The 24,273-nt window shown below is 38.6% G+C and overlaps 1 protein-coding gene across 12 annotated transcripts in view; it reads right to left on the bottom strand.

Moving 5' to 3' along the window:
• FOXP1 (forkhead box P1) overlaps nucleotides 1-24,273 on the bottom strand; it is a 689,298-nt gene that overhangs the window by 54,483 nt on the left and 610,542 nt on the right. For all 12 annotated transcript variants that reach the window (XM_069084104.1, XM_069084103.1, XM_069084105.1 and 9 more), the window contains one exon: nucleotides 7,264-7,368. In XM_069084104.1, coding sequence (XP_068940205.1) covers nucleotides 7,264-7,368 — 105 coding nt within the window. The remainder of the gene's footprint in view (nucleotides 1-7,263; nucleotides 7,369-24,273) is intronic.

The following is a 24,273-nucleotide window of genomic DNA, read 5'->3' as shown; positions in this document are numbered from 1 at the left end:
TCTCTCTCTCTCTCTCTCTCTCTCTCTCTCTCTCTCTCTCTCTCTCTCTTTTTCTCTTTTTCTCCCTCTCTCTAAAGGGGCAAATGGTCTTTTATCAGGGTTTATTCAGCTGTCCCCTATTAGAGGATGAAAATCTTACAGGTGAATATGCTTCAATATAAAAATTGGACATATGAAGACAAAATGAGTAATTAAGTAGCCAAACTACAATATATGGATTTTGTGTTCAAACATGGATATAATCCCAGCTCTATTTTTCCATTAGAAATGGCTCAAATTTCCCCATTCCTCATAAAAGATGGAATTTCTAAGAGGAACACTTTTCATTTCTTAGTGTAAAATGTATTTCATTTTTTCTCCATAGGAAAACTAGAGAAAACATACATTTTACTGAATAACACTTGATATTAATGGGAAGTGAGACCTGAGTCCTATCTCACTCTATATGTTAAAACCGAAAAACATTACACATACAGGTCTCCAAATATATTCTCACCCATAGCAGTTGGTTGTGCATTCTTCCAAAAAAAAAAATTAAGCCTAAAAGCATCAATGTTTCTGATATTTTAGGTTCTCTTTGATATTGGGGAGATGGGCAGGAAGTTCAGTTTGAGAACAGGAAACAGGAAGGGAATATGGCTAAAGTTCTTTATGCAACAGTGATGCCAGTGGACTTGTTTTTATTTTTATGCTAACGGAGTATTCCATGCAATGCAGGACACAACTGTTTCATGAAAGTTAGCAGAGGCACCTGCTGATAGCAGTTTAGTCTAACTGATACAACCATCACATGATAAAGCATGGTTGACAGATTTAAAAACACACACACATTAAAATGCGACTTGTTTTGAACAGAAATAGGGAGATTGTGTGCACGCTAGACTGTGTTATGTGCTGGTTCTGATGAGCGTCCCCCTGTTGGCTGTGAGTGAGTGAAAGACAAGCAGGATTGTTATTTGTACAGTATTTATCTTTGAAATCAAGGGCCCTGTGGTGTACCTCACCTTAGGAACAAACACTACAGAGTGATCACAGAAGAGTGTCAAAGCTCTGTTTTTGATTTACCAACAGTTGATATTTCTTCCTCAGGAGGGGAAAAATGAACCATATTTTTAGACCTGGGAATACTGTTTTCTTCCCCTGCTTCCTCTCTCCCCTCCTCCTTTTTAATGGTGGCATTTTACTGGCAGAGACTTTCATTCTAAATAACTTACCGAGGGTCACTTTAACAACTCCATTTTATTGGCAAGAGTGGTAGTAAGCTTGGAGAAGAGCTACCAAGCCAAATCACTTTGCTACTCAGACTGAAAATTAAAATGGTAGTGTAGAACTTGAGCCTGCTCAAAAAATGGAAACCGTGACTTATCTACGATTTCTCTGGTAGATCATCTCACTTGTGGCCCACAAATAACTGAAAAACCATGTTGTTGGTATTCAGTTATTTCAGTCATGTCTGACTCTGTGACCCCATTTGGAGTTTCTTGGCAAAGATACTGGAGAGGTTTGCCATTTCCTTCTCCAGTTCATTTTACAGATGAGGAAACTGAGGCAAACAGCATCAAGTGACTTGCCTAGGGTCACACAGCTAGGAAGTATCTGAAGCCAGATTTGAGTCTTCCTGATTCCAGGCCTAGAACTCTATCCACTTTGGCGCCTAACTGCCCAATATATAAATAGTATGTATACACACATGCACGTATGTAGATACACAATCTACATACACACGTAACACATGTACACATGTGCATATGTATGTATATACATATATGAATAAGTATGAGGTTTTAACAGCACCTGGGATGAAATACAAATGAGAAAAGCAAAGGCTTAACAAACTCAGATTTCATACCTTCCAAAGCTAATCATTTAGACTTTATATAATCAATGGTGAGATTTTGCACTAAACATATTTTTAACAAATAGCCAAAAAACTTCAACATTATACTTGATGAATAATACCCATTACTCTGACATCTAAGAGTCTAAGGATAGTTTTTCTGCTTCTTAAATGGTTCTTTCCTGGAAAATGGGGGGGGGGAGGACTCTGTTTTTGCTTTTAGAGGGTAGAGAAAGGCAAGGTTTAAATAGCTAAGAAAATAAAAATGTGCTGTCTTCCAGAAAGTAAGAACTCAGGGTCAGGAAATGTGGGTGTGGCAAAGGGAAGTGGAAATAAGTTCATTTTATAAGTCAATGAGTTAAAAAGAAAAATATACTTTATTTGGTTTAACAAATAATTATTAAAGACCATTGTGTCCCCTGACCATGGTATGGCTGGCAAGTTGGCCATGTAGTCGAAAGACCTGGATTCAAGAACTGCTTCTGACACACACTGGCTGTGCGATCCTGGGCAAGTTATATAAATTCTTGAGTGGCACTCAAGACTTTTTTTTTTTTTTAAAGCAATTGGGGTTAAGTAACTTGCTCAAGTTTACACGGCCCGTTATTTCTGGGTGTGGTGCTAAGTATCTGAGCCCGGATTCGATCCCAGGTTTCCCGACTCTGGGGCCCACGCTCTTACTCACTGAACCACCTGGCCACCCCCAGCACTCAAGTCTTTAAGACTAAAGAGTAGAGCAGTTGCACGTGTGGCTTAACGAAGAGTGTTTCCTCCCAGAGTTCAGTATACCAGTGAAAATCATGCCTGGCATTCTCTACCCCACCCCAAATGCCAGTCACTGTGCATCCTGCTGGGGAATATAAAGACAAAAAAACAAGACATTCCCTATACTTCAGTTTATATTCTACTGGAGTAATGAGTCATAAAGGCCAGGCCAATGTTTGAAATCATTGGGATCAATGGCTTGGCTAAAGGCATCAATGGCTTTCTTACTCAATTCAAAGGTGGGAGATAGCTAACACACACAGTATGACAGGCTCTAAAAGCGATCATTAAGGGGATAATTTTAACAAAATGAAATTCAATAAGAATAAATGTAAATTATTTCAGTAGGGTGCAAAAAAAATTATCTTCACAAGGACATGACTGGAGACACCAGATTAAGCAGCAATGAAAAAGATCTGGCAGTTTGAGTGCAGGACAAGCTCACTGAGACCACAGTGTGATTTGCCAGCTCAAGAGGAGAATGTGACCTGGGGCTGCATTAAGAGAGGATAAAGAGGTGATGGTCTTCCTGTACTTGGCCTTCATCAGTCTTTTTCTGTCTTGCACTGAATTCTGGACACCTTAGTTGAAGAAGGAAATCTGATAAGCTAGAGAATGTTCAGAGGAGGGCAAACGAGATGGCGAAGGGCCTTAAGGAGTTCTGGACACAGGAATTTGGGATTTTTAGACTGGAGACCAGAAGACTCTAGGCAGACATGACACCTGTCTTCAAGTATTTGAAGGGCTGTCTTGTGGAAGATCCAGAAGCAATTCAGAAGTTACAAAGAGGGCAATTTTGGCTTGAAGCCAGAAGAAACTTCCTAATAATCAGAGCTATCCAAAATGGTTGCCTAAAAAGGCAGTGGGATCCCCCTCCCCGGAGTCTTTGGGCAGAGGTTGGACTACCACTTGTGGGATATATAACGGGGATTCCTTCTGCCCATGGGTTGGAGCCAATTAAACTTAGGCTTTTTAGGACAAATTATGAATGAGTATTTCTAGGCCTTCAGATAACTTCTAGTACAATGCTCATCACATCCTGGGTACCCCTAGAGCAATCCCTTCTTAAACAAAGAAACCTAAAAAAACACCTCGGCAGGTGGCTACTGTGTTCACCCTGGCAGGATGTTTAGCATCAACTGTGATGTTCCCCATGTGGGCTTCAAAGCAGAATGTGGTATCAGAAATCTTTCTCTGATAGTTTATGTTGGTTACCACTGAAGAATTCCTTGAGCACCAGGCCACCTAGCAAATAAGATGGGCATAGCATACTGACATCGTTAAGGCCTAATTGAACCTGTGGTCTCAAGGCCACATATGGCCTTCTAGGTCCTTGGGGTGAGGCCTTTTGACTGAGTCCAAATTTCACAGATTTGTTCTGTGAAGTCTGTATTCTGTCAAAGTGCAGCACTTAAGGACATAGAGGGCCACATGCAACCTGGAGGTTGCAGGTTCCCTACCCCTGGACCATCAGAAAAGGTAAAAGGGAAAAGTGGTCCCATTCTCCTCAGAAAATTCCCATATTCAAGGATGATGAGGAAGATATCCTTTTTAAAACACAAAAATCTTGTAAAGTACATTATGGGTGTGGATTGGTCATTAACAAAAAAAAAAGGTGGAAACTTTTATATAAAGGCAAGAACTTGCTGTGATTAAAGTCTCACAACCTCCTAGTAATACAACCTGGAGAAAATTCAGGAATTCAAGACTGATCTTTGCCAAAGTTTTCCATTTTATAAGAATACAATTAGATGAATAAAGGGGAAAAAAACAACTCAAACCAAAGACTCAAACCAAAAATATTCTATTATAAGCAACTTTATAAAACTAAGGATATTAAACAGAATCAAATGACTGGACCATTCTTCAATTTAAAACATTATCAGAGTTATTAATATGAATATGCAGGAATATCTCGTGTCATTGTTTCATGCTTAAGAAGTTCTGGTTTTATATTTAGAAGCCTTGGGTTTGAATTCCAGTTTGTACACTTCCAAAATGAGCAAGCCAGGGAGCCACTATGGGCCTCTGTTTTCTCAGTGGTAAAATAAGGCCAACAATAATGAAACCACCTAGGTCACAGGATTGCTGGGAGGAAAGAACTTTGTAAACCCTGAGGAGCTATAAAACAGAGACAACTGGTACTGAGTATAATATCTAATCATGAATTCATCTATGCAACTGTTAAAATAAGGATTCTTAACCTAAGGTCTGCGAATTAAAAAAAATTGTTAACTTTCCATATGATTGATTTCTTTGTGATGTATGTGTTTTATTTTAGGTATTAAAACACGATTCTGAGAAGGGGTCCAAAAGCTTTGCCAGGCTGCTAAAGGGATCTAAGGACTCCTAATAATGAAATATGAACATTCATTTTGGTTTGATTAATCACCAAAAAAGAAAGTGGAACTTTCATAGCCCAGGTTCAACTGGGCAAATGACTACTTTTATAAAAACAAAAAATGTACTTTAGGTGCTTAATCTGAAAAGAAAACAGAATTGCACACGCAACACTGACTCCTTTACAGCATATTAATAAAGTATAAAGAAGTGAAAGGCTTCATGGCAGAGCAGAGTAAACTGACCTCGGAATCAGGAAGACCTGAGTTCAAGTCAGGCCTTTGACTTTCTCTCTGTGTGGCCCTGGGGTCATTATTTAGCTTCAAAGTAAGGCAGATGACTCTTTTAAAATTAAAAGGAAGAACATATGTTGATTTATATCGGTCGAGGACATTTCCTCATGGCAAGTTTCCTTCATAAGTGAAATCACAAGACTGGACCAAACCAAAACAAATGAACAAACAAAAACCCCACAAAATGCCCCAGCATTAATTAGGCAAAAACTTTATTCAACAAAATTACTCATAGGTAATGTTGGAAATATTGAAGGGTGTCTTTATTAAAATTTTGAAGTCCACTAAAATGGAGACTAGGCATAAGCTTTACATTATAAATATTAAGTTATGTTAACTAGCTATTTGCTCCCTCTATGATCCTAAGAAGGGAGAGGACATCATCTCTAAATGAAAGAAAAGACTGACTGGTACTTGGCCTTTATTTGTATGGATTGAATCCGACCTGTGATTTCACTCACAAAGAAACACTCCAGGGTAAGAAAACTTCATCTGCCAATGAAATGTGGCACCTACCGTACAATACAATAGTTATAAAGAGCCGCCTAGAACACTGAGAGGTTAGGTGACTTAGCCAGACTCAGACAGCAGTTGGGTATCAGAATCTGGACTCAAAGCTTTCTGTCTGAAGCAGAACACTAGAGTCCTACTCTGAAGCCCCTAGGGTCATGGTGGTGAATCTGTTCAATATGGTTTTGCCAGTGGGATGCTAGTGCTAACAGGTTATCCATCCACTTGACTGGAAAAGCTTCTCAGTATAGCCCCAGAGATGGAGGATCAGCTGTAGGTAGATCAGTCTAGTGAAATGTGAGGAGCTCAGAATCAGAGGCAATGAAGGATCTCTACGACAGTACAGAATAGCAGTGGAAGAAATCCGAGATCAAGTCATATTCAACCATAGCCTATTAGCACTGAACACTGAATGAATAAATTAATAAAAATAATTATTAAGCACTAGACACCCAGTATCATTCTTGAGATTTGAAGAAAAATAGGATTAATACCTGTCCTCAAGGAGCTTAATTCTATCAAGGAGAAAATATGTACATGTATAAATGGGTACAGAAGAAATGAAAAACAAATTATGTAGGATGAAAGGAATCTAGTAGTTGGGGGGATAAGGAATGACTTTGTGTAGTGTTGTGTTTAAGGGGTGTGTGTGTATGTGTGTGTGTTAGTCTATGTTGAATGATTCATTTAAACACATTTTGGAACTGAAAAGAATATGAGCCAATGTTTCTAGTTAATGCTTGTACGAGACAGCACTGATGGGATTCAACTATAGCTTAGAGAAATTAAACATATCTCAAAAGTTAATTACTGAAATTTACTACAATTCTCATAAAAAGGGGAAAGTAATGTTTTAGAACACTTCAGTCAATTCAATATGAATTGTGCAAAAAAAGATTGAGGCTGAGGGCATTTCATGCCAAAGATTCTTCTTCATATTTTGTAAAAAAGAAAAAAAAAATTGACATATAAAGATAAAATCTTTGGCCAAAATTCTGTCAATTAATTGTATCAAAGTGAAGGAATATTTTGATTGTGTTTTATATAAGGACAAACAAAAATTGCTACTGCTTTTATTCTTTTTCTAAATTATGTAAGTTCTGATTATATGAGTTCATTATGGATGCATAATAAAAAAAGGGAAAAATTACCTTAGAATGAAATGTTACAACTGGAATTACAGGGGCTGTCTAGTTCCCCACATGAATTTAACACATGAAGAAATTAATGCAGAGAATTTAACTAACTTGTCCAGGATCTGGTAGTTAATTAGATTCAGAGCCAATATTAAAACTCAGGACTCCTAACTTTTAGCTCTTTCCTCTTCCCACTAGAATATACTGACTTCTGATGTAGTCTGACAAACACTGGTTTTTCCTCATGAGCTTGCATTCTCTTGGGTGGGGTGGGGGTAAGGAGGTTCTGTCTTCTATTGAAATTCATTTTCATGAAGGAGAGCATAGAAAATGAGAGGGCATGCTTATGTAAAAGGTAGATAATGACTAAAATCATTCTTACTTTAGAAATGATTGGAAATCTTCACACACTGCTTCACAGCCTGGCCACTTGCATACGCCATGTCCGTAGAGTGGGTGGCTATGGGGGTGATCTTCATGGGATAAACTGAAAGAAGCCAAGACAAGGAAAAAAAAATGTAACATTTCTCTACACTATTTCAGTCAGCAAAGACACAATGGACCAAACATATGATAGAAGTCATGCTACTGTTTTTTTTTAAACTTTAAAATATTCTTCCCCCTACTTACGATTTTTATTTTATTCAAAAATGGTACAGTGAAGTTGTATAAAAAGGTACATAGCAAAATGTAAGGCTGTACACCTTGATACAAAAATAAGCTGACAGCTTTTTCAATGCCACGGTAGGTAATTTTTTTTAGGAGAAATTTATTAACATTACACACTCTCAGTTAAACCTCATTCAGATGAAAAGCTGTCCATTTACAACTCTGTAGATTCTTAAAATATCAAGAACTGAAAATGTTGTAATTTATATAATAATCAAAAACTTCAAGAAATCCCTATTTAATTTTGATATCCTAACACTAGGTTTTCTACACAGCGTATTATTAAGCTGCTTTCTTCTCCCGCATGCTCATGGGGCTTTCATATACTCAAATGGCATCACTAAATGTTTTCCAATGCAGAATTCAATACAATGGGCAAATGTGCGATTAAAGAACTGAGAAATACCAGTGGGTCAGGGAGGACTATTAGCCTTTTTAGACTGGGAAGAAGGTTCAAATTTTCAAACTACTCAAATCAAGGGTTACAGAAAATTTTCTTATGAATGCTAAGGGGTTAATCCTTCTGCAGGATTCCAATCAATACATAATGATTTGGCTGCACTGTTCCAAGTCATAAGATGCTTTGATCCAGTCCATGTGGTGCTGAGGGAAATGTAGCCGCTGCACTCACTGAGGAACCTTATTCTAAAATATTTTCCTCTATTAGATTTCTGCATTCAGACCTCTTTCAAATAAATTACTTTTGCACTGGTTTCCATAACCTTAGATTCCATCAAATACAATGTAAAAAATAATAACATTGAGAGCTATGTTTTTTCCCCCATGCACATTTCTTTGATCACAGAGGCTATCTGTAGCCTGGTCTACTGGCTTGGCTATATCCTCAATCTGAAGTACAACTACACTATGACTATACACATAAAATTGCTTTATTATTATTATTGTTATTATTAGCTTATTATTGTTGTTTTGAGATTGGATCTTCCTATCTTGCCCAGGTTGGAGTTACATTGGTCATTCACAGACCCCATCTCATTTCTGGTCTACCCAGAAGTTTTGACTTGTTCTCTCTTCAATCTGAGTGAGCAACTTAGTTCATCCCTTCTTAGGACAGCCTGCTAAGCTTTTGGGGGCTAACCATATTGGTGTCAAACCACAGCGTGGTCACTTGCATACACCATGTCTGTAGAAGGGACCAAATTGGCTTCAGTCCTTCTATGGCTTAGAACTGGGGAAGTCAAGGAATCTACCAGCTTAGCTTTCTGGTAGCAGGGATGAATAGGGAGTTCTATTTTACAGTCATGTTCAATATGTTACATAAACCCATTGCAACAATTTCTCAACCATATATGGATAAATAGAATTTGTTCCTCTTTTATGATTGTAAGACAGCATTTAATCCACATTATAGAGCAGATGGTAAAAGTCAACCAGAGAACTTGATTTTTTTTATGTAAGAAAAATTACAGCATAACAACCATTGTTTCCTACAACCTTTTAACAAACTTCAAGATTTTAAGGATAATCTGAGGACACTGACAAGAGACCCTGCCCCTGAAGTAAGAAAACAATTTCCTGAAAGAAAGGGAAAAAATGTGTAGAGAGTCAGTATGTCAAGGCACTGATGCTTTTCACACAAAGCAAGATTGAAATAGTGGTGATGAGGTCAATTCACTTGGCTACAGGGACACATTCATTACAAAAGCCAGGAGATACTATGAGAGCATTTGAAAGAGGGGCAAATCCACCAAGCATGAGGAATGACAGCTACCACATCTTGCCCCCAATCTAAAGAGAGATATGATGAGAAGACACATGTTCTCTTTTAGATTACTGAGAAATAAGGAGAAAAAGAGACCACTCAAGACCATCAGATTACCTGTGTAATGGTGATATAATTTCAATGTGCAGTAAATTTTTTTAAAAAGAAAATATTTCAAGCTTTAGCTGAAGTCTAACCAACTGTCATTATTTTTCCCCCTCTCTAGAATGTTAACATAGGGCTTTTTTTAATATCAGTAGGCTAAACTATTTAATCAAGATAAAAAATTAATATCAATAGTTCAAAATTGCATATAATTTTCTATTTATCCCACTGTGCTTCTACTGTTAAGCTGAGATTGTTTAAAAAAAACAATATGAGTTCTGTACAGTCAGATTTATAGCTGAAAATTAAATTTAAATGATTTAACATGGTGTTTGGAGGTAAGAGGGTTTTTTTTGTTAACTTATTTAATTGTAAAAAATCCAAGAGAATGAATAAGAAATTGTTCTAATATGTTATTCATAGCTTGATGAGGGACCTTCATTTCACAGTAGGTACAGATCAAAACTCATCACAGCTTTAACAAAGCTAATCTTTATAGAGATGACTAGTCTTAACAAAGGCCTAAAAGTGCTGGCCATGTCTATATTGCACAGATTTATTTTTAATCAATTTCATTGAAACTTTGGTTTATACATTGTCTCAATTTCCCCCATATCACCTTTCGGAGAGTCAAGTCTTACAATAGCACATTTAAAATAAAAGAAAAGAAAAATAAAGTCAGCCAATACATTAAAAAAATTTGATGCTATGAGTGCAGTGTGGCATACCTGTGGAGTTCCTCACCTCTGAAAAGGAGCAGGGAAAGATATATTCCTACATTTCTCCTTTGAGGCCAATTTAATTCCATATACTTTGATAATATCCCTCTCAGACAGCCCTGTGATTATTTTTTCTCATTTGCACTGATGTAGTTATTTTCTATAGCTAGGGTGTCAAACTCAAATCCAAAGGACTGTGTACTGACTTAGATAATTTACATTATGTTGCACCATATTTTTACTTTATTTTGTTAAACATTTTCCAATTAAATTTTAATTTGCTTCTGGCCCACTCTCAGGAGTTCTGTGGGTACTCAGTTTGACACCTCTGGTCTTCACTGTTTTCTTGGCACTGCTTACTTCATTGTGCATCAGTTCATCTAAGACTTTATAAGCTTCTCTGAAGTCATCACAGTAATATTCCCTTAAACTCATTTACCACAATTTATTTAGTTATTTCCTAATTGATAAGTATCTACTTCCTTTCCAGTTCTTCATTACCACACATAAAAAACAACATCCTGGCATAGATGGGGGCTTCCTTTTTGTCAATGACCTCCTTGGGATATGAACATAGCCATAGAATTTTTGTGTTAAAAGGTATGCATATTTTAGCCACTTATTTTTTTAGCTTATATTTATAGAGAACTTTGAAGTTTGCAAAACGCTTTGTAAATATTATCTCATTTAATTTTAAATTAAATTATTCCAAATTGCTTCCTACAATGGTTGTACTAAATTCTCATTTCTACCAACAATGCTAGTCTTTCTACACTTCCTCTAAAATGGACCCATATTTTGTCACTTTGTACATTTTGGGGTGTGAAGTAAGCTCTTACGTTTATTAATAGAAATTTGAACCCTTATTTCACATGGTTACTAAGAGTTTGTAATTGTTCTTTTGAGAATTGTTGGTTCATGTCCTTTGCTGGTCACTTCTCTATTGGGGGATGACTTTTGGTCTTAGTTATTTCTGTCAGTTGTCAGATGGATCTTTAATTATGCAAACGGGATTGTCTTTTGAAAATAAAAAGTATCGCTCAAAAGAGAAATCCTTATTTGTCAGGGGTGGGACTGGAATAGGTGATACTGGTTTTTATTAAAAATGGACACAACATAATTGCTATGCAGGGATCCAGAAAATGTACTGAATTTTTAAAAATCCTATTCACCTAAAAAGTTATAGATTTCATTTTTCCAAATTTTCAGATTTCATTCAAGGCTTTAGCAGACAATACCAGATGAATTTCTGAAGGGGATCTCTTAAATGATTCTATCTTATAAAAAAGAAAAAAAAGGAATGAGACTTTATGTTGCCTTGCTTCCTTTTGACATACCACAAAAGGTACAATAGAGGAAAGGAAAAAATGAGTGAAAAGGTGAATTTTCCTTGAATTGTTTTAGAAATAAATTTGTCCAGGAAAATATGGCTAAAAAGTGTCTTTGGGAAGAAAAGGGTGTTTGAGTCTGAAATATTAGATTGTTCAAAGGTAGCTTTTCACGTGAAAAGTAAGTAGAACTTCTGAAATACTGTCAAAGTCAGGGACAGACTAAGATGCATTTAGTTTTGTCAAGATTTAACATGTTAGCCAAAAGGTTTAACATCCTACTTGGGGTCAAGACTTTATTAAATGTCTTAGATATAGGATTTAAAAAAAAGTAATATAAAATGCAATTGTGTTCATTTTATCAGAACTTCCTGATATACTACCCTAGACTGTAAGCTTCCTGAGGGCAGTGCCAGATCTTTAATCTGTATTATCTCTTCCAGGCAGTTAGCACAGTGTTTTCTGGTATATAGAGAAAATGATACCCTTTTCCCCCTCCCCCCCCAAATTAAGAACCAAGACTTTTGCGACACTGTGTATTATGTACTTAGCATATGTGGAAGTTGAAAATGGAGCTGTAAGCATTAAACATTTATATGTAAAGTATCAATGCCAAAATCAAACAATGAAAGTTATATTATGAATTTTTTTACCCAGAAAAAATAAAATTTAAATTAGAAACAGGTATAAAATGAGGTCAAAGGTAAAATTTATCACATTTTTTCCTTCCCATACATATCGATTTAGACTCTTCTTTTTTAATTACTATGTAGAGAGATGGAGTGATGTAACATACACTTAAATTTTATTTTGTCCAAATACGGAGCATTGATTTTTTTTCTCCCACCCATGTAATCCCCCACCCCACTTCCAATTTAAAAGAAAAATAAAATTCATGTAACATATATGAATGATCAAGCAAAACAAATCCTCACTTTTGGCTACATTCAAAAATGTGTTTCATATTGCAAAAAAAAAAATCAAGGGTATCCCAAAAGTATGAGCACAGTTTTTAACTTTAATAGCTAAGACTTTGGGGACACTTTGTATACTCCTTTTTTTTTGCTTTTGGGAGGGGGAAGGCAGGGCAATTGGGGTTAAGTTACTTGCCCATCACTTAAGGTCACACGGCTATAAGTGTTGAGTGTCTGAGGCTACATTTGAACTGAGGTCCTCCTGACTGAAGGGTTGGTGTTCTATTCACTGCACCACCTAGTCACCCCTTACTTTGTATACTTTTAATGTAAAACTGAATGATTTTTTTTTCTGATACACAAATTTACTGTAGTCGATAAAATTATTAATTTATTTTTATTAAAATGTTCTAGGCTGTATAATACCAAAATGCAAATGAAATGTACAGCATAAATGATAAAATTACCAAATTCCTCCCCACTCCCACCTGGTTTAGAAAAAAATATTGGGGTGGGGTGGGGGAGTTAACTATAACTCAGTCAGCCAGGGAAAAGTGAGACCTTGTCTCCTTAACATCAACTTTACCAAGATTTTCCAAAAGAGTTTCTTACAGTGACCCTTCATGATTAAATTCTAAAAGTTCACTAACAGTTCTAATAACAAGAGATGTTTAATACAGTGCTAGATTTTGACTCAGAGGATCTGCATGACAATTCTACCTTTGTCACAGTCTCAATTTCCTCATCAGTAAAACGAAGGTTCTGGCCAGAGAAGTAGTCGCACAGAGGACAGAGAATTGGACTTGAATCCAGGAGGACCTGGGCTCAAGGCCCAAGTCAGCTTCTTACTCTATGTGTGATGACATCAAAAATGCTCCATTTGTTTTTGACTCCACTAACATGCTTCCTTCAGGATAAATTCAACACCAGCATTTTTATCATGGAGATTACTTCATCTCTGGTACTCAGCACCTCCTCAGTCCCCTCAGTGGCTTGTCAGACTCAACCCCCATCGGAGGATGGGAAGGCAGAGTAAAAAGCTCTTCACAAAGCATCCCTTATAGAACCCTCAGAATTTCCAGTCAACTCTTCATTTCCCCCCAGTGGCTCTGTGTGGTTTTTACTCCCTAAACATCACGGCAAACCTCTCCTGCAGCTGGGTACCCCTTTCTGTACTGTATTGTCTTCCTCCAGTACAGAGTCAGTTCCTTGAGGGCAAGGATGGTCTTTTTTTCCTTATCTGTATCCTTAGTGCTAAGTATGGTGCCTGCCACTTAGTAGGCAATAAATAAATGTATATTTATAGATTGTTGACCCCTGGACTCCATGACTTCCAATGTCCTTTATAGCTCAAAATATGATCACATTATGGCATATGACTGTCATAATTATCATATGACAGATGAGGGTCATATAACTAGCTAAGTTTTGGAGATTGGAAAGCGTGTATATATACATATACACACACAAACATATGTATGTATGTATATATATATATATGTAGTCTCTAATGACTTCTGATCTAGGAGCCCCAAAGTCTAATTTGTCTCTATGGAAGCAAAGTTTCAAATAGTCCATGCAGAATGTTCATGAAGAGCCCTTCATGGTATATGTGACAGAACTATTCCAAATTCAGTGTCCTCTGTCTTTTTTTTTTAAGCAATCGGGGTTAAGTAACTTGCTCAAGGTTACACGGCCAGTTATTTCTGGGTGTGGTGCTGAGTATCTGAGGCCGGATTGGATCCAGGTCATCCCGACACTGGAGCCAGTGCTCTTACTCACTGAGCCACTTGGCCACCCCTAAGCAATTGGGGTTAAGTAACTTGCTCAAGGCTACACGGCCAGGTGTTTCTGGGTGGGTGCTAAGTGTCTGAGCCCAGGATTTGATCTCCAGGTCATCCTGACACTGGAGCCAGTGCTCTTACTCTCTGAGCCACCTGGCTGCCTCGTCCCTCTGTCTTTCAATAGAATGTACTGACATACTAGAAGTTTTTTCCCAGTCTCTACCAAAGACCTTGGGTTTTTCTTCTAAGACTTCCTAAATCCCTTTGATTCCTTTCCCAAATTAGCCTTTGCTTACGTCTTTACTCTTTGTCTCTAAATTATTAATTATTTAAATTATTAAAGAATGGAAATGCACAATTACATTAATATTGTCTTCTACTATGGCAATTTTTCCCCCAGATCCATGAGATCTGCAACAGTGATGGTGTCAAAGATAACTGGAAAATGGTGTAAGGAAGACTGACCTTGGCTAAATAATTTAGAATGTCAAGTATCACACTAAAATTATTTATCTATCTATATCTATATATGGTGTTTATATATTTTATTTTGATGTATATAAACATATACACATATGCATTATATATACACACATACATATATATATATGCATCAAAATACAGGATTCAATCTTGCTGTAGTTGAGATGTTATCCTGATGGATTTCTCCAAATACCAGAAAACAAACTTTTTTTTTGTTTCTCAGTTTTTGCTAAAGCATCTTTAAGGTACAGTGTATTGTTCTCAATAGTAATCACAGCTAATATAAAAACACCTTTTGAAATGACAAAAGATGAATACAAGGAGTGAAAGAGCATCCAGTAAATGCAGTCAGTCATCTGCAACTCCATCAGAGGCGAGAGACTGAATGGTCTACTAGGAAGAATAACAGATTTGGAATCAGAGGCTTTGGATTCAAATCCTGTTTCTGTGGAGCTACCCATGTGACTGTGCATTTCCATTCTCTGTGCCTCAGATTCTTCCATAAAATGAAGAGCTGCTGAAGTCCTTTCAATTCCCCAAACAGGATCCTAGGATCATTAGTTTCCATCTGGAAGGGGTTCCAGAAGCCACCAAGTCCAATCCCTTCATTGAACAAATAAGAAAACTGAGGTACAGAAAGGTCCAGTGACTCGGCTAGGATTACACGTGTAATACCTGAGACAGAATTCAAAGGCAGTTTTTCCTGAGTCCAGGTCCAGTGCTATTTCCACACCTTGCTTACTCTCACAAATCAGGATCCTGTCATGAGTTTTGGCTTTTACAGATTGCTGAGCATTAACTGATTGAGTGCCATACCCATTTTAATTTTTATCCATAAAGCAAATCTTTAAAAGTCCACTATATGATTCTCTGCCTTCTTAAATAGAACACACTGATGATAATTTAACCTTTTCTTAATGACAGAATGACCATTCTGGACATCAGTGTAATGGGAATGCAAATTTGGAAGATCTTCCCTGCCCCTAGACTAAAGTGCACCTGAAGCCTTGGGTGGGAGGCTTGTTTTTCAGTAAATACTTCTTGATTGGCCAGTGAGTCAATAAGGTTGTTACATTTTCTGAGCCAGGAGGAGGCTCTATAAGCCCTGATGTGTAGCTTTGTTTTGGGACTCACTTTGAGAAGTGTTCTGTGATTTGATGTGAATTCTGGGAAGCCGTTGTTGAGAGTCCCCCGGCTTTGAAAACCCAGATGTTGACTGGGTATGGATGTAATGGTTGGACAGTTTGGAAATCTGTCTACTTGATCTGTTTCTGTCTTGATAATTCTGTCTGTATGCTTTGAAGTCCGGGGTGCTGACCTTTTTCCCTGAACAAGGTAAATGATATAAGTCTGACTGATTAAAGTAAGCTTGTTAACCCATTTTGAGTTGCCTTCCTTTATCAAAGCAGATCGAAGAACCTGTGTGAGCAGCCACCCTAGGGACTCCAGGGTGCTTGCTGCTACAATCAGTTAGCCTGTCTGGATCAAGTCAACCAGAATTAAGTGCCCACTATTTTCCATACACTTTGTTAAGCACTGGGGATGCAAAGAAAGACAAAAACAAAGAGCAAGGAGAAAACCCCACAGTAACGACAATAAAACCGTCCCTGCTCTCAAGGAGCTCACAGTCTAATGGATGAGACAACATGCAAACAAGTATGTGTAACCAGATACACAGAGGATGTAGTGCAGATAAGTCATGGAGGGAAGGCACTGAGGTTCAGGAGGACCACAGAAGGCTTCCTGCAGGCTTTCTTATCCATAAAGTCAGGGTCTAGACTAGGTAGGTCTTTAAGTTCCCTTCCATTTATAAAAATGCTGTGACACTGCAGTGACTTCAATTGAGATGGAGTACAATAAAATGGATGAACCCATTATCTTGTCACTAAATAACTGTGTTTAGTGGATTCCAAGCCCATAGACAGAACTGTAAGGAACTTTTAATGCTCTGTCCAAAGTCACACCTGTAATAAGTGGCAGAGAGAAGATTCAAACCCAGATCTTCAGACTCCAAAGTCACTGCATTGCGTTTCTGGAAGTCTTTCCCGGTCTATCACTCCCCACAAAAGTTGAATAATATTTCCATTTGGACATCCTAAGTAACTAGTGAAGGACCAGTGGCTCCTAAACCTCCATCCTCTCCCCCACAAAGGGTTAGAGGCCTTTTTTTGCCTATTTTGAACTGGAACTGTTCTCCCTTCAAAGTTATCAACAAAATCTCGCCCACCAGCTCCAATGGTCCTTTTCTCTGTCCATATCCATCTTGATCTCCATGATGCATTTGCCATTTTTGACCACCCTCGTATTCAGGATACTTCCTTCTCTCTTGCTTTTCCTAAAACCACTCTTTCCTTATTCTCCTCCTCCCTGTGTAATTGTTCCTTCTCAGTCATAGCAAGCCCTCTAACCCACAATGCTCTCCAAAGGTCAGTGCTGGACCCCTTTCTCCCAATACATCTCATGTACAACTTTTCATTCTCCTAATTTATAAGACTGATAACCTCAAAGTTTTCCTCCACTCCTTGCTCTGCCTCAACTCACATCTCCAAGCAGTAGCTCAATCTCACCACTTCTAACCCCATGTCTTGAGTCCAACTCCTCCCACAGCTTTTTGCAAGGACCTTCTAATTGGTCTTCCTGCCTCAATTGCCTCACCATTCCAGTCCATCCTCCACACAGCTGCTAAAGCAATTTTCCCTAAATCCAGATATACCTCTTGCTCTACTACCCCACTAAATCCAATGGTTCCCAATTGTTTCTAGGATCAAATATAAATTCCTCATTTTTAGTTCTTAAAAAGTCTTTTATAAACTGGCCCCAATCTATCTTTCCAGTGTGCCCATATTCTATGATTCAACCAAACTGATCTTCTCTCTGTTCCACATATCAAGAAACCTTTGAGCTGGCCACTGACCATGCTAGGACCACATGACCTTCTCACCCCTGTCTCACAGTCTCTCACTTCCTTCAAGTACTACTTTCTTCCCAGTCTACTGATTTTACTGTCTCCTCCCAAGTCCCTAGCACTCTTCCTCCCAAACGACCTTTAATTTAACTGCTTGGTATTGTTCTGTCAGAACATCCTGAACCAACCTACTTCACCTCACATCCATGAAAAGCTCCCTTAAGGCAGAGATTGTCTCCTTCATTTTATTTGTCGTTTCCTGGACCTAGCACAGCGCCTGGTCCTAGTAGGGGCTTAACAAATGCTTATGGTTTGCCTGAAGCTGGCAGAGTAGTGAGGCTCAGACTCTCACTACCATCTTCTCCACACTATCCATTGGGCACTCCAGTATACCCACAAAGACAAAACATCCTATACTTTTCACGGACTGTACAATATTAGGTGGCTATTCTTCCACTCCCAAATGCTACTCAGAATGCAGAAGTGCCTTCGTTCTATTCCTGGATCTCTTCTCTGATGTCAATGGGTATATTATTGCTGCTTTCTTCCCTTCTCTCCTGTACCTAGTCCCTTTGCCCATACTTCTTGGTTCTCATGAGAAAAGGCTGGACTTCTCTAACTATTGCCAGGAAGAAGGTTTCTTTCTGAACTAGCCATTTTGAGGAGCAATGGGAGGAAGTCCTTGGCTGTTTGCTGTTTAGGGATCAAGGATTACATCTTTACCCTCAAACAGACTTTTTTAGGGCTGGTATTATTTAAAGACTTTGGGATATAGGGTCCCCAGCTATATCTTTCATGTACCTTGTTATTTTCATGGTGTCTCCCAGAACGAGTTTTTCAGGGACTTTTTTTTTTGCATTTCTTTGTGTCTCTTGCACATAGTGCTTGGCTCTTAGCAAGTGCTTAATAAAAGTCTGTAGCCTGACTTGAAAGCTAGCAAAGACTTAAGTGTATACAGTAATCTACACTCTGTTCAAATGGAGTAAGTTTACTATATGCAAGGCTCTATATGTACTATATACATGGGTGCTGAGAACAGAAAGACAACATAAAAGCAGATCCTGACAACAAGGGGTTTTACAATGTCCTTAGCAGAAGTCACTGATTTGAGGCCTCTTTATTTTACTTCCAACCTTTGCAAAATACTCCTAGGCCCTCACTCCATGTGAACTTCTCTTGAAATTTCTCTTTCATACTAGTAAAGGTCCTCATTCTGACCCATCTCCAGGTTCCATCTTCTTGAGTTCAGACTTCATGTTTGGGCTGGATTAAGCTTTGTTATGGCTGAGCCCATATCAACATGTCACCCCTATTCTACTCACAACCTGTCAATGACTTCCTACTGTCTAGAAAATACATCCTAGATCAAATTGTTTAGCCTACTATTCAAGGTACTCTACACTTTTCTAACCCACGTGCTTACCAGCTTTACTCTATGCTCCCCCCAGTCTATAGATTCCCATTTCTCATGCTCGAGTCATTTCCTAACTCTGGAATATACCCAGTTCAACTGCCACCTTTTGGAGTCCTGGCCATCCTTCAAAGAGCTAAGACAAAACATCCCCTCCTCCATGTTGCTATTTTTTTGCTGTCCTGCTCAGAAACTACCCTCCTGTCTGGGGACATTTCATATGAAAATGCTTCAAGGCCTTAAAGTGAAATTCCTATAACAGTGCAGTATCACATTGGTCCAGCTACTACATTCAAATCTAGGCTCTTATTTTCAAAAGATCATTGTTCAATTAGGAGAGCATTCAGAAGGTAACCGGGATGTGAAGGCGTTGGAGTAAAGCAGGGAGCTGAAGTTGGGGGATACAAAGATAAAAGGAAAATACTCTCTCCCTTCAAGGTGCGTACCTTTTTCAGGAGGAAGGAGCTTGCAGTAATTTGTTGTTGCTGTGGTCATGAATATTCTGCTCATAGCATATTGTGAAAATAATTCCACATCTGGACTTTGTGAACGTTTTAGCGGTGTCTAGCAAAATCTGCCAATCTCATTCTGAAAGATCCCAAAGAAGAAGCCAAATCTATCAGTTACTCCTTCCCACCATTCAATTTCTGATGTTTTAGGTCCACATTTTCTAAGAGTTAAATAACAACTAAAATCTTAAGCATTATGCCTCAACTTTCTACATATTGAAAAGTTAACATTTTACAAGAGTAAAAAAAATGAAAACCTTAGCTTTCTGGTTGTTCCAGTAGGTCACTTGGCTTAAATCACCATCTCCTCCACTATATACACAAATAGATGAAAGAAGATGACCTTGATCTTGGTGCTTTGTGAACGATAAAGCACACAAAAAATGTGGCACTCTTGCCAGTGGTGGCAGCTGCCCTTCTAAAGCTGTAAAGGTGGTACCTGGATTCCAAGGATCAGGAGACATTGCTACGGCAGGACTCAGTTCCAGGCAAAGTCCATGCTGCCAAAATGCACTACATTCCTAGAGATCTACTATTTGATGGTTTCCCAATGGAAGTAAAATGAATTTACTTCAAGAAAGTGCAGTGGACAGAAGAAGCGCCTTCATGTGTTCTAGTATGCAACCACGGGAAAATGTTATCTACCAATATACAGAGGTATGGACAACTCATGAGTTCATGGAAGGAGGTAAGCTTCTGAGGACACAGAAGGAAAATGAATAATTTTTGGCCTCATGGCTTTTCTCCTTCCACCTCCACAGACAACTAAGGACAGTGAATTTTTTCCTTCATAGGAGCCTACATCAAAGCTTTCAAGCTGGAAGGGGCCTTAGATATTTAGTTCAACCTCCACATTTTACAAGTGAGGAATAAACAGTCCAGTTCTCACAGCTAGGAAAAGGCTGAGCTTGGACTTGAACTGAAGACCTCTAACTTTAGAAGTTGTCATTTTTTGGGGGGTTGGGGAAACAAACATAAGTGCTGACCATGTCAGGAGGTACACTGTCAAGAGGGACACTGAGGCAGAAGTGAAACAGCCACTGCTCTCCTCTACTTCAGTTCTTTTTCAGTTTCCAGGAACACAACCAGTCCATAAATAAGTATTTATTCAGCACTTACTACGTGGCAACGCTCAGTGCTAAGTGCTGAAGATACAATGAAAAGCAGAAACAGACACTGCTCTCAAGGAACTGAATCATAAATTCCAAGGTAGGCACGACATATGTGCAGGGTAGAGGGAAGGAAATCTCCGAGGGAAAGGTACTAGCAGCTCAAGTCCTAAGAAATGCCTCCTACAGAAGGAGGCATGTGAATGGTGGAGGTGAAGGAGCTGAAGGCTGAAAGAATGGACAGCCCAGTGCAAATGGGTGTGCTGGTGTACCAGCAGGAAGCTGGCGAGGTGAGCTAGATCCGAAACTGCATGGAGGGGAGGAAAGTGTAGGAAGACTGAAAGGGAGGGAAGTGGTAAGGTTATGAAGAGCTTTCAATGGCAAACAGTGGACTTAGAAGTCCTAAGCTTCTCAAAAGGTGACACAGGAACAGGGATGTACATCAAAAGCCCATTAACAGGCATAACCTAAGTGAATAAAGATGGTCTCTCCACAAAACTGTAACAAATATGCATGTCTCCCAGTTCTTCAAGCAGTGAATCCTTGACTCTCATTCACTGTAACTCTCAACATCTCAATTTTCTGCTGCTTTTTAAATCATGTTTAATTAGAGGATTTCACATTCCCTCGTGATATCATATTCATGTGTAGAACCTGCAATTGGAGTGATTGTGAATTAGGCTAATAAGTGCCAGATTTGTGCTTTTTAAGAGATTGAGATTATTGTTAATATCTGCATGCATTATTGTACTGCAAGACGCGGAGATGACGTGAACTTTACATCTGGAATAAGGCGTGGTAAGTATTTGTGGAATTCTTTTTCTTATCTGGTCTCACTTTAATGCATCCATGAAAATTCACCCAAGACTGAATGACTTAAAAAGAGACAGCAATAAAGTATCCCTCTAACGCAAAAGTGCACGTTGTTTTTTATTAGCTTTCAATCAAGTATTTCTATGAAACACCCATATTCTGGACTTGAAGAGAATACATGGGCCAAGTTTTCTGGTCTCTTCTCCATGATTATAGGGACAAAAAGGAAAACTGGATATGGGTCAGAAAAATAAAGCAAAGGAGAGGGAATAACATTCAGCAACAAGAGTAGATCTAATTTAAATTTTCTTGTCACACCAAACTGACATACAAGTAATAACAATTACTGTCATTATTATTATACTTCCTAGATTTAAGTGAAACTTGGCTTTCTCCTGAAGATACTACATATACCCTCTACCAACGATGGATGTATCTTTTCTTTTACTCTCTCCAGAATCTCCTACATTTTCCAGTTAGGAAGAATTTCAGAGGCTATCTAACCCAATCCATATTTGAAAAAGAATCCCTTCAACAAGACCACCTAAGCCTATCCAAACATACTATCCAAACATAGTATAAAGACCTCTGAAAAGGGGAAGCTCACTACCTCCCAATGGACTTTTTGATAGTAAATTTTTAGGAAGTTTTCCTTTACATCAGGACTACATTTTTTCTCTTTGTAATTCCATCCACTGCTCTGAACTTTGGGGCAAAACTGAACAAGTTAGGAAGATCTTTAAAAGTCAAACAGAAGAGGCAACAGGTAGCTACTGAACTTAACTGAATAAGGGAGTAACACAGTCAGTTCTGTACTTTGATAACTGGATGGATGGAGTGGGGAAATGTGGCAGAGAGGTCAACCAGAAGGCTGCTACACTAGAAGAGCGAAGAGGGCACACGTAAGAGCTGCTGCAAAAGCAGTATTGAGAAGCATTGGAAATAGATAGGCTAGGGAGATAAGATGAAGGAGGCAAATCTGAAAGCTAGGTTGCAAGCCTAAGAGACTGGGAGGATGATGAGGTTATCAGAAGCAATAAGAAAGTTAGATAAACTTGAGGTAAAAGATAATAAATTCCATTTGGGTCCTGCTGAGCTCACTACAGTAGATGACTATAAGGTACCAGTTCAAGATGTCTACTGAACAGTTGGAGACAGGCTGGATAAATAAATCTGAAAATCATTAGCATAGAGATGGTCACTGAATCCATACAAGCTGACATCACCAAAGGAAATAGTATGGAAAGAGAAGAGGGACCAGGACAAAGTCCTGGGGTACAACTTGAATGAAGAACTCAAAAAGGAGAGAGAGAAGGAATGATCAGAGAAGCAGCAGGAGAACCAAGAGAGAGCAGAGTCACAGAAATCTGGAGGAGGATCTACCAAGGAGATGAAATCAAGAGACAAAGATCGCAAAGAGAAATATCTGTTAGATTTCGCAGTCTAACCAGATCTTCCATAGCACAGATCCCTAAAGACTGCCAAATCCTCCTACATTAACATGAAATCATGTATGACTGCTCTATGGGTCAAGCCACTCAAACAACTCCAACTGACAGGGTCAGAAACACTGGCCATCCTCTCGCTTGCAGGTTATTTCTCTACCCACCTCAAAACTTACAGCCAATGAGGTGAAGGACCTGGAGTCCAGAGATGAGGGTCCCTAATCAAGCTATGCCACTCTCAGGAGCTCATTGATGATGAGTGCCAGTGCCCTTTAAGATAACCTAGGCTAAGCATCCCGTTTTTACAGTGGAGGAGAGACCAAAAGACATGATGGGACTGGTCCAAAGTGGGCAGGGTTGGGATGTTGATTTAGACAGCATGAATCAAAGTCTAACACTTCCTCCACTCTACTCTAGCATTTAATACAGTTGTTAAGAAAATTCTTTATAAACTTTAAAGCACTGTCTCATTGTGAATTATTATAAGCTTTACTTTTTGAAGTTCCTGCAATTTACTTACACTCCTTTTCTGACCATCCTTATTTGCTGTCATTTGCTGATTTCCTGGCTTCTAGCCCAATTTTCTCAGCATCTTTAGGATCTAGCTTATGGTCCTTCTTTGTGTTGTCATCTTCTTTGAAGAGTTCAGTATTCATGATGGCAAACTCTACAATCTCTCAAGCCCAAAAAACTCCTTTTTACATGTAATTTCATTCTGACTCTGGAAACTTCACCTTCTTAAAGAATCACAACACCATCTGGGACCTGAACTTAAAATTCACTCTCTGACCACAATCTCAATGCAATTCAATTACTATATTAAAATGGCTACTGTGTACCCTCAGTGCCTAATGCAGCGTCTGGCCCAGCCAGAAATTAAAGTCCCTGAGCTCGACAGTATCACTCACCCCTTTTATTAATTACGGCCAGGATGATTAATAAAATGACTAATTACTCCCCCTAAAGTCCCTGGATTCAATGAGCTTACATCATTTGAAAGGGAAACAACATGAATTCAGACAAATTTTAAAAAATACAAAGTAAACACAAAGTCATTTTCATGGGTTGAGGAGAGAAGGGAAGAGACACTCAAGCTACATCTGAACTTTATGCCAATCTTGACCTTCCCTGAACTGACTCTCTCCTCTTCTCCCAGTCTAGAGCCCCAGTTTGGGCTCCGCTTGCTTTTAAGCCCAGTCCCGGCTCCATGGTGTGTCCCTTTGATGATTTAACAGCCTAGTGTAGATGACCTTCTGCTATTCCTGACTTGCTAATCTTTACCCCTGGGTAAACACCACCATTGGATTGCACTGCTATTGTCCCCTTGGCTGCTAAGCATTGCTGGAAAAATGTCAAGAAATCAAACTGAATTCACCCACTCTAAGATTTATGAGGGATGACTTCATTGGATTCTCACTGCTGTTCTACAGAGTGTGCTCTCTCTCTCTCTCTCTCTCTCTCTCTCTCTCTCTCTC

The sequence above is a fragment of the Petaurus breviceps genome, unplaced genomic scaffold, assembly GCF_028583685.1.
Source record: "Petaurus breviceps papuanus isolate PSGF00001 unplaced genomic scaffold, PetGlider_PUasm1.0 174, whole genome shotgun sequence".
Lineage (NCBI taxonomy): Eukaryota > Metazoa > Chordata > Mammalia > Diprotodontia > Petauridae > Petaurus > Petaurus breviceps.
The sequence above is the reverse complement of the archived record's forward strand: the minus strand, read 5'-3'. Positions and strand labels throughout refer to the sequence as shown.